The sequence below is a fragment of the Peromyscus californicus genome, unplaced genomic scaffold, assembly GCF_007827085.1.
Source record: "Peromyscus californicus insignis strain IS unplaced genomic scaffold, ASM782708v3 Scaffold_19__1_contigs__length_69161282, whole genome shotgun sequence".
NCBI classification, from domain to species: Eukaryota; Metazoa; Chordata; class Mammalia; order Rodentia; family Cricetidae; genus Peromyscus; species Peromyscus californicus.
This window is the reverse complement of record NW_026294491.1, coordinates 818,739-828,699: the sequence shown is the minus strand read 5'-3', so window position 1 is coordinate 828,699 and position 9,961 is coordinate 818,739. Positions and strand designations below refer to the sequence as shown.

General features: G+C 44.6%; 1 protein-coding gene across 13 annotated transcripts; it reads left to right on the top strand.

Annotated features, from left to right (window-relative positions):
* Positions 1–244: 244 nt before the first annotated feature.
* Zfp57 (ZFP57 zinc finger protein) lies at positions 245–9,905 on the top strand. Of its 13 annotated transcripts, XM_052744056.1 has the most exons (7): positions 331–471; positions 882–944; positions 2,161–2,241; positions 2,492–2,598; positions 5,086–5,230; positions 6,887–6,952; positions 8,702–9,905. In XM_052744056.1, exons 4-7 carry the CDS (start codon positions 2,581–2,583, stop codon positions 9,652–9,654), a joined length of 1,182 nt encoding a protein of 393 aa, XP_052600016.1. In that variant the 5' UTR covers positions 331–471; positions 882–944; positions 2,161–2,241; positions 2,492–2,580; the 3' UTR covers positions 9,655–9,905. The 13 variants fall into 13 exon arrangements, with proteins under 13 accessions (XP_052600021.1, XP_052600012.1, XP_052600014.1 ...); XM_052744052.1 differs by lacking the exon at positions 882–944 and having other exon boundaries at positions 330–561; XM_052744054.1 differs by lacking the exon at positions 2,161–2,241 and having other exon boundaries at positions 330–561.
* The last annotated feature ends 56 nt before the right edge of the window (positions 9,906–9,961 follow it).

Genomic DNA, 9,961 nt, shown 5'->3' with positions numbered 1-9,961 from the left:
AGGTGAGACTAGTCATGATCGACCGGAGGCGGGGCGAGAAGGCGTGGCATTGGGTTTCTTAAGATCCAAATTTCTGACCTTGGCGGGCAGCCACCCGAGGTGGGTTACGGGCCGAGCGGGAGGGCAGGGACTGCGAGTCAAGGTGTGGCCACCGCGTAGAAAATTGCTGACTTGGGGCAGAAGCGCCTTCCTGAGTTCACGCCGCTGCATTCCCGTCCGGGCTCGAACACGCCCCGCCCTTCAGGGAGCTGCGTTCTCCGGAGGTGGGGCGGGGTGGGGGGTCGGGGGTTGGGGGACGGAGTTTCAGGCGTGAGCGTGCGCAGTCCGGGGCAGCCACCCGGAGGACCCGCGCTGGGGAAGACTGTAGGCCGGCCGCGGGACTGTCGGGCTGCGGCCTCTGTGAGAGCCCCGGTGGAGCCACGAGGGGACCCACACCAGCTTGGGGAAGCCTCCCCTCCCGGCAACGCGGTGGTAAAGCTCACGCGGCTGAGCCCCGGGGGTTTCGGGGCTGGGGCCGGGCACATCCAGCCAAGCCTTCGGTGTGCAGGCCTGTCTCCACAGGTTGTATACGTGGAAGAGAGGCGGGGGACTCAGATTTAGAGAAAGAGAGGCGGACAGACAGGGTGTCTTGCAGTAAGCAAGGCTGCCTGATCTTCTTTTCTCGGTCACCTGAGCTTAGGGATTGCAAGTGTGTGCTATTCCGGCCCGCCGACTCCTCAGATTTGGGAAATCATGAATGGGTTTTAGTTGGGAGGAGTGGAGTCGAATTGAGAAGTGCCCGCACATTCCCCCCCCCCCCCCCCAGAAATTTACCCTATGGAAGGGTAGGGGCCAGTCCAGGGTACAGGTGAACCCACTTGGGACTTCCTGCCTATTAACAGCCAAGTCTTAATTCGGTCTCCTTCCACTCTGGAGTCTCCTGGACCAGGAAAGTACAAAAGGAGGTAAATTAAGAGGGAGGAGGTGGGTGGGGAGGTAAGCAATGCTTGGCAGTCTTCTTAAGCAGCCTAAATCTGTACCAAGGACTGCACCCTGCTGTCGTGTGTGTGTGTGTGTGTGTGTGTGTGTGTGTGTGTGTGTGTGTGTGTGTGTGTGTTGTTTTCTGAGACTTATTTTGTAGTCCAGGCTGCCCAGAACTCATGGAGATCTGTCTCTGTCTTCCTGGTGCCTGGGTAATAGGCTGGGTCACCAGATGTGCATCTTCCTGCCATTGTGAAGACAACTTACGGGCAGGTCCTTGGAAACACTAGTGTAGAGCTGTTTGGAGTGTGGATGGCTGAAAAATGGGAGAGATGCTAGATCTGCCCATCTCAAGCAGAGTCTTAAAAGAAAGGGAGAGGGGAATGGGAGGTAAGACAGAGAAGGAAGGAAGAAAATCAGCTTCAGATCCTAGGAATGCAGCTTTCCTGGCAACTTCTTGGGGATCCAGTTAGCAATTCCTCGAATGCCTTGTTCCTTGCCGGTGTTTTCACTTAACCAAAGAAGTGAGAGGAAAAGAGAGAATGACATGTTTTTATGCCTTTAATGCTTTCCTTAGCATCTAGAGAGAGGAGAAGTAGGTGAATGGCTGTCCACAGGAAGAGACCTTTTTTGTTTTTTTAATCAGCATAAAATTTTGCATGTGAACAAGGAATGCTGTTGTATTAGTATCACTGTGCTTTCCAAGGATCTGGTTGTAGAAGTGATACCTGACTCACGATGCCAAGACTTAAGATGGTTCAAGATAACGGGAAGTCCTGCACATTCACTCAGCTTGTATTTGGGGGTTGAGGTAACTTGTCCCTAGACTAGCACTAGTACGTAGGATACTCTGATGTCTCTTCATGCAGGACAGTAGTCACAGGCTGCAGTTTCCAGACAGCTAGCAGATTAGGAGGGAAACAACACCCTACAGTGTGCTGTGTTACTAAGTTATGAGGTTCTGTAGGCTAGGTGCATTACCTGCATTTCTGACCTAATCGTATCTTTAGCTTAAGAGGTCGTCAGGGGATAGCTCGATTGTAAATAACGTATGTATACAAAAATCTAACAGAGCTTGAGGTATACATAAGGCTCTGTGGTACATTACCTGCTTAGTATCCACAAGCCCCTGGGCCTGAGCCCCAAGGCACCACACACATATTCAGGTCACAGAATCTATGTTTTAATCTTTGGTCCTAGGAGAGAGATTTACTTTCATGTTTCCAATGAAATCAAGTCAGGGAGAATGAAAACAGGATCAATGGTGTGTGACAAATTCAAGTATGTACTTTTCAGTGGTACTGAATCTAGAATTAAAAAAACTAACTCCCCCGTTGGTCAAATGTCCTTGAGTGAATGACTTAACATCACTACGTTTGAGGTTTATGAAGATGGAATCATTAACTGTTACCTCAAATGGCACTGCTGAGAAGGTTCCGTCACAGTGCAGGAAGTTAGTGACTGTGTGTTAAGGAAGCACTGGCTTCTTGCTTTCCTTTTCCTGATATTGTATCTTTTTCCCTAACCTCAGATTTCTAGAAGTGGGCACCAACAAGCAGTGACTAGAAGCAGTCTGGAATAACCTTCAAACACCCAGCACCAGCCTGGCATTACCAAACAATGGGAGCTAAGAAACAGGTAACTAGAGCCCTGAACTCTACAGCCTGAGCTTTGAGGGAACTAAAGCTATCACTTGTGAAAGAGGAGAATTTGTACAGCTGAACACTGAAGGAAGACAGTCTTTTAGAGTAGACAGTTTTGTTACAAGAAGCAGTATCATTTGCTGGGGCCTTATAGGACTGTAGGTGAAGGTTTTCCTGTGTCCCACCTGGTCCTGCAGCTGCTCAGACCCAAGTAAACACACAGAGACTTATATTAATTAAAACTGCTCGGCCAGTAGCTCAGGCCTACCACTTACTAGCTCTTACACTTAAACTCAACCCATTTCTGTTAACCTATATGTTGCCATGTGTTCCGTGACTTTACCTGTGTGCCATTACATGCTGCTTCCTGGACGGTGGACTGGCATCTCCTCCTCAGTTCTGTTTTTTTTTTTGTCTTTTTTTTTTTTTTTTTCCTCAGAATTCTCCTTCTCTGCTTATTCTGCCTATACATCCTGCCTGGCTACTGGCCAATCAGCGTTTTATTTATCAACCAATCAGAGCAACACATTCACAGCATATAGAACATCCCATAGTACCTCCCCTTTTCTGTCTAATCAAAAAGGAAGGGTTTAACTTTAACATAGTATAATTACATATAACAAACAGTTAAAAAGCAAGACTTACAATATCTAGTCTATTTGTATTTTGTAAAATTAAAGAAAATATTCTATCTATCCTATATTTGTGAGTAAAGTTTCATATCTAATTTATCTTTTATCATAACTAAGCAAAATTATAACTAGTCTTCAACTACATCAAAGACCTCAGAAGGATATAATATTACCTAAGTAACCAGCAAGTACATTGTAAGCAACTTCCAAAAATCTAGAATGACAGAGATAGCTGGCTGCCTGGACAGTCATCCAAAGTTCTTCTGTAACATTAGGGCATCCGTTCTTCAGCCAACAGGCCTAGAGTCTCTCAGTTGCTTCTCTGTGTCCTGTAGAATGTCTGGCAGTTTCCTCTGTGGAGCAGGAACCTGAAGAACCATCTTGCCTTGCTGTTCTGCCCTCTCATTGACTCTTAGCCCAGCAACCTCACTTCCTTGTAACTGCCTGTCTGTACAGACCTCCAGGTCTCTATGGTTGGTACTGGGATTAAAGGCGTGTGTCACCATGATTAGTTGTTCCCTAGTGTGTCCTTGAACACACACAGACTCTGCTTCCCATGTGATCGGGATTAAGGGCATGTGCTACCACTGCCTGACTTTTGTTTATGGGCTGGCTATGTCTTCTGATCTCTAGGCAAACTTTATTTATTAACATACAAATAAAATATCACCACATTTCAGCACAAATAAAGTGTCACCACATAGGACCTCCCTATTTGCCTAGTGCCTGGGAGGTAGAGAGTCACAAGGAGTCCCATTAATCTTGGGGACCAGACCAGAAGTGACTGAAACCAGAAAGAGAAACAACTAAAGACATACTGCTCCGTGGAATAGTTAGCATGTTAGCTGCTCTACAGGAGCCCAGAAGATAGATTATAGTAGAGGAGATAGGGATGGCTCATGTGTAAAGTACTTGTACAAACATGAGGGCCCAATGTTCAGTCTCCACATAAAAACAAAACAAAATAAATCCCACAAGAAACTAGTTGCAGCAGGATAATCCCAGAGGCCTTCTGGCCAGATAACTCTTGTTGCATTGGTGATCTCCAGGATCAATGAGAGATTTCTCAAAAAACTAAGGTAGAGGAAGACACACATGCATATAACAAGATTACCAGTGAAGTCCGACAGTGGAAGGGAGAAAGATCAGGTAGAGAAATGCAAGGCCACGGTCTCTCTGAGGTTTCTTACCCAGTTCCCTGTCTGTGGATCTAGTGGAACTTCAGATTGTTCCAGGCCAAACGGGGGGAAAAAGGGAATTACAAGATTTGTCTATCTCCCATACCACCCTAGCATTCTTCACAGATTTTGTAAGAGTAGCCATTAATTTTTTCACTTCTCTATATTCAGTGATTTCCTTCTTTGTATCCATCCTCTCCTTTCTGTAAACCACAGCTCCTGACTTTGTGCCCTTCTTCATACTTGTTCTTTTCTTTCATGGCATTATCTTTCTCTTAGGTTTGAATTCTCTAAATCTTGAGACTATGTCAGTATTTTATAGTCCAGATGAGAACATTACACACTGCCATGCATATAAGGCCAAATAGGAGTCCTTCATTTAAGCTGGTGACCAGGAGCAGGCTAGCGCCTTGGAAAAACTCTTGGCATAGAAGCTTGGGTACAGACAAAAACCACATTGTCAGGAATAGGTTAGGGGAACCTGGTAATATTGCTTTGGCTACACATTTCAGATACTTGGTTATGAGTTTGGGCTATGGTCAGGATCATAGAAAATCCTGAATGTGTTGCCAAGGCTGATGTAACTGTTTAGAGGGTCCCTAAGCAGGCACAAAGTCAGGGCAAGATGGTGTTATCTCAGTCACTTGAAGTCTATGTATTTACATTCTCAAGTCTTCCCAGCCACTCCAGATACCAATCACTTACGAGGACGTGGCAGTGGATTTCACCCAGGAAGAGTGGGAATGTCTGACTGAGAAGCAGAAGGCTGTTTACCAGAATGTGTTGTCAGAAACCTTTAAGAACCTGACATTTGTAGGTAAGAGATCATGACTCCCTTGGTACTCTCCCTGTTCTGTAGCCTTAGAATATGTATTTGATTTTTTTGCTCAGGTAGATCAAAGTTGGCTCCTAGTTCTGTACCTGGAAGATCTGAGTTACGAAGTTCAGGGGTAAAAATCAAAGAAATGAAGACTTAATATGATGAGCTGGGTGTGGAAGTGGAGGTAGGAAGACCATAGGTCAAGGGTGATTCTCAGCTACATAGCAGCTTTATGGCCAGCCTGGACTACACGGGAAAACAAAACAAAAAAGCTACATAGGCCCAGAGAGGTGGCTCCGGAGTTAAGAGAGCACTTGTTGTTCTTACAGAGGACCTGAGTTCAGTTTGCAGCCCCCACATGATGGCACACAAACATTTGTAACTCCAGTTCCAGTGGTCCCACACCATTTTCTGACTTCTGTGGGCACCAGGCATGTATGTGGTATACATACGTATATACATGCAGGCAAAACACTCAACACACACACAAAACAAATTAAAATAAACCTGAAAACAAAAACACCCTGTAGAAAGACAAAGATAATGTTTTTTTTGTGTGTGCATATATGTGTAGGTACACTTACGTGTTCACATGGAGGCCAGGGTCAACTTTGAGCCTTCATTCCTCAGGATACCACCCACGCTGGTTTTTTTTTGTTTGTTTCTGGTAGAGTCTCACTAATTTGGAACTCACTGATAGAGCTAGGCTAACTGGCCAGTGAGCCCTAAGGATCTGCCTGTCCCTGCTTCCAGACACAGGCATTACATCCAAGTACCACTACACCTGGCCTTTTTGTGTGTTCTGGGAATCAAACTCAAGCACTCATGATTGCATGGCAAACATTTTATCTACTGAGCTACTTCCCCAACCCCAAGACACACTTTTATCACTATCACCATATTGTGAAAATATGCAAATTTGCTTATTCAGACCTGGTTTGTTGACAAAAGCCTATAATCCCAACACTTCTGGAGCTGATGCAGGAGGATCACAAATTGGTTAGAGAGACTGAGGCCATCTTGGACTATATAGTGAAACTATCTCAAAAAAACACCTGCCTGTATATCCAACCAATATTTACTTAGTCTTGTGTGCAAGGCATTATATTAGAAGCTGCCTTTTAAAATATCTTTTTTCCTTCAACCAAGTGTTTTAGATTAATCTTCCTTAAAAACAAAACCCCATATTTTTTGGGTTTATTTTATGTATATAAATGTTTTACTTGCATGTTTGTGTGTACACTATTTGTGTGCCTGGTATCCGTAGAGGTTAGAAGAGGGTACGGGATCCCCTGAAACTGGAATTGTAGATGGTTGTAAGCCACCATGTGGTTACTAGTAACAAAATCCAGATCCTCCACAGAGTAACAAGTGCACTAAACTGCTGAGTCATCTCTCCAGCCCTAGATTGATGTTCTTAAAGCAGGCACGTAAGAGGTTGCCTGTTCTCTGCAAAATAAATAAGGGGCGTAGTATGGGACCAACTTGTTTCATTTCCACACTACAGACAGTCACGGTAGTGCATCTCATCACTCGGAAGAATGGAGAGTTCAGAGCCAGCTTGCACAGTGAGACAAAGACAACAAAACTATGCCTCCCACCCACCCAAAATATAACTCCACTCACAGCCAAAATATTTTCTGCCTAAACCAGATCAGAACACCATGCAAAATGGAAAAGGACGGAGGAGATCAGGTTTCCATCCCCCAAAGACAGCAGGTAAGAATAGCAGAGGAAGCAGGGTAAGGTAGCTCACATCTGTAATCCCAACACCTCAGCTTCATGGTGTATTTGAGGCCCTGTCATCTCACAAAACCAAGGGCCAGCAAAATGGTTCAGTGGTTAAAAGTGCCCTGCCACCAAGGCTCACAGTTGGAATTTGACATATACTTGGAAGGAAGAACCAATCCCACAAGTTATCTGCTCACTTCCATAAGCATGTTGTAGCATGTATATACATGCACGCATGAATACAGAAATAATAAAGGGGTAATTTCAAAGTTGAAAAAAAATGCAAAGGAGAGAGGAAGGTAAAAAGGGCCGAGGACAATCATAGAATTGTCCTCCAGGATCCAGGCTCAGTGTATCATCTCAATGTCTTTATACCTTTCCATCCTGATTAGACCTGGGACTGGAAGAAACCTTGAGATCAAAGGTTTAGGTCCACTGACTTCATGATGAATAGCCAGGACTTTCAAAACAAGGAATCTAGTTTCTAGGAATTGAGAGATTACATGTGGGTCGCTTATGTCAGGATTAACCTTTGATTAACAGTTTCTTCCCAAGAGAAAGTGAATAAGCAATGTTGAGCCTGAGAAGGGTAGGCTTGTTCCTGAGATAAGAGTGAGGAATTGAGAGGAATAATTTAGGGTGGCCACATACCTGGTCTGAGACAGTTGTGCTGTGTTGCTTTTTATCCCAGTTCAATTACTAATAATTAATACCATCACTTTTCACCCAAGATTTACAAGACAAATAGTCTTCCTTGGACTGGAGATGTAGCTGACTGGGGGAGCACTTGCATGCCTGGTTTGCCTCCCCAACACTGGGGATAAAGTTTTCTATTCTGAGGGGTTTTGTTTCAGAAGCTACAACCACACATAGCACTGGGCCCAATTTATGTGTTTTTTTGTTTTTACAGAGCTGGGAATTGAATCCAGGGCTTTGCATATACTTGGCAAGGGCTCTACTACTGAGTTACATCCTCAGCCCCTGAGTTCTGTTTTTTATACTAGACACAGTAATAAACTAAACTAAAATACTAATAAAATAGATTAATTATAATCTACATTAAAAAGTTATGTGAGGGTTGGGGATTTAGCTCAGTGGTAGAGCGCTTGCCTAGCAAGCACAGCCCTGGGTTCGATCCTCAGCTCCAAAAAAATTAAAAAAAAAAAAAGTTATGTGAATGTGGTCTTACAGTAGGGAATTCTCCCTTTAATATTTTTGAACTGGCTGACACATGTGAAATCAGGGATGAGGGGAGATTATTGCTTACCATATGGTCTTGTCATCTGTGGGAATATGAGCAATATTGAGAATGAGAAGATGGATTTCAAAGATGTAAGCTAGCATTTAGATATTTGAGGTCATAGGAGATTTCTATGAAATTTATTTATATATTATGTATACACTGTTCTGCCTGCATGTATACCTGCACGCCAGAAGAGGGCACCAGATCTCATTAGAGATGGTTGTGAGCCACCATGTGGTTGCTAGAAATTGAACTCAGGACCTCTGCAAGAGCAGCCAGTGCTCTTAACCTCTGAGCCATCTCTCCAGCCCCCAAATTTTTACTAGCTTTTATTGTTTTTATTTATTGTTTTTTTCCTATTTCTATCCTATAAGACCCAAGGATGAACGGTTGAGTTTTGAAGGTTAGGAAAATGGAAAGTGACTTGCACTGAGTGAAAATCTTGTGTTGGTGATGTTGTCATGTTAAACTGTATTTTGCTTCCTCTACCACAGGACGCAAGAGAAAATCTCAAAAACCTAGCTCAAACCTGGAAGATGAGGAGAGAGATGATGAAGAGAAGACCTCTCGTGCTTGCACAGGGATATTCAAAGGTGGACCTCTCTATTTCTGTCTGACCTGTGGCAAATGTTACAAAAAGTACACCAACGTCTTTAATCACCAGTTTCCTTTGAAGGCCCAGCAGACTACTGGCCACAAAGCCCTCGGCTCCAAGCCCCAGAATCGTAGAGGGAGACCTTTCGCTTGTGAGCTCTGTGACAAGAATTACCGTGATGCCTCTGGACTGAGCCGTCACCGACGTACTCATTTAGGTTATAGGCCCAGTTCATGCTCTGTGTGTGGAAAACGCTTCCGGGATCAGTCTGAGGTCAAACGCCACATGAAGGTACACCAAAACAGGAAGCCAGTGGCTAGCAGCCAGGAGCGTAAGGTGAAGGCTCCACGTACATCACCTAGATCCCAGGCTCCCATCCTCAGGCACTCAAAAGTGATCCAGGGACCAGTGGCCAGGACTAAGACAAGGAACAGCAGAGCCTCATCCTTGGATGTCAGATCCAACCCTATTCCAGTGAGATGCTCTAGAAGAAAGATCCGCTGCCCCTATTGTTCAGTACGTTTAACCAGGAAGACCTATTTCTTAACCCACCTCAAGTTCCACTTCAAAAATCAGCCCAACCAATACTTAAGTTGCAAGGAGTCCTCCCAGTCGTCTGTGATGATAGGCTCCCACCGGAACACCCACAGGAAGCAAAATATCTACTGTTGCCCCATCTGTGATATCTGCTTTAGGGGAAAGGAAAGCCTGCTGGATCACTTGTGCTGTAAGAGATCAGGCAGACCCATTAAGTGCTGGGCAATCCTGGGTCATTTGCTTGGCTTTCTTTATGAACCCTTGTGTCTGGGAAATACTTCAACAGTAGAGGAGTCCTCGGAGGAGGATGAATGAAAAAATGAAATCCAATCCAGGAAGACAAGATGAAATAAGCATGCAGTGAGAATCCTGAAGCATAAATAAAAGACCTGTTTGGGGCTGGTGAGATGGCTTAGTGGCCAAAGGAGCTTGCTACTCAAGTCTGACCTCCTGAATTTGAGCCCTGAGACCATTGTGACAGAAGGAAAGAACCTATTCCTGACCTCACACATGTCCCACCCCTCACATCTCTCCCCACCCCCACAAAATAAATATAATTTTTAAAACTAAAAGAAGGGGATCATCTCAGTCTTGGCATTTGGTTTTTCTGAAGACTGGCCTC

What these genes read in the sequence shown, in the direction of transcription:
- Zfp57 (XM_052744061.1), top strand. An exon ending in TAAGAACCTGACATTTGTAG is followed by an intron (nt 5,231 to 6,886) that starts GTAAGAGATCAT and finishes TGCCTAAACCAG; the next exon opens with ATCAGAACACCATGCAAAAT. An exon ending in CCATCCCCCAAAGACAGCAG is followed by an intron (nt 6,953 to 8,701) that starts GTAAGAATAGCA and finishes CCTCTACCACAG; the next exon opens with GACGCAAGAGAAAATCTCAA.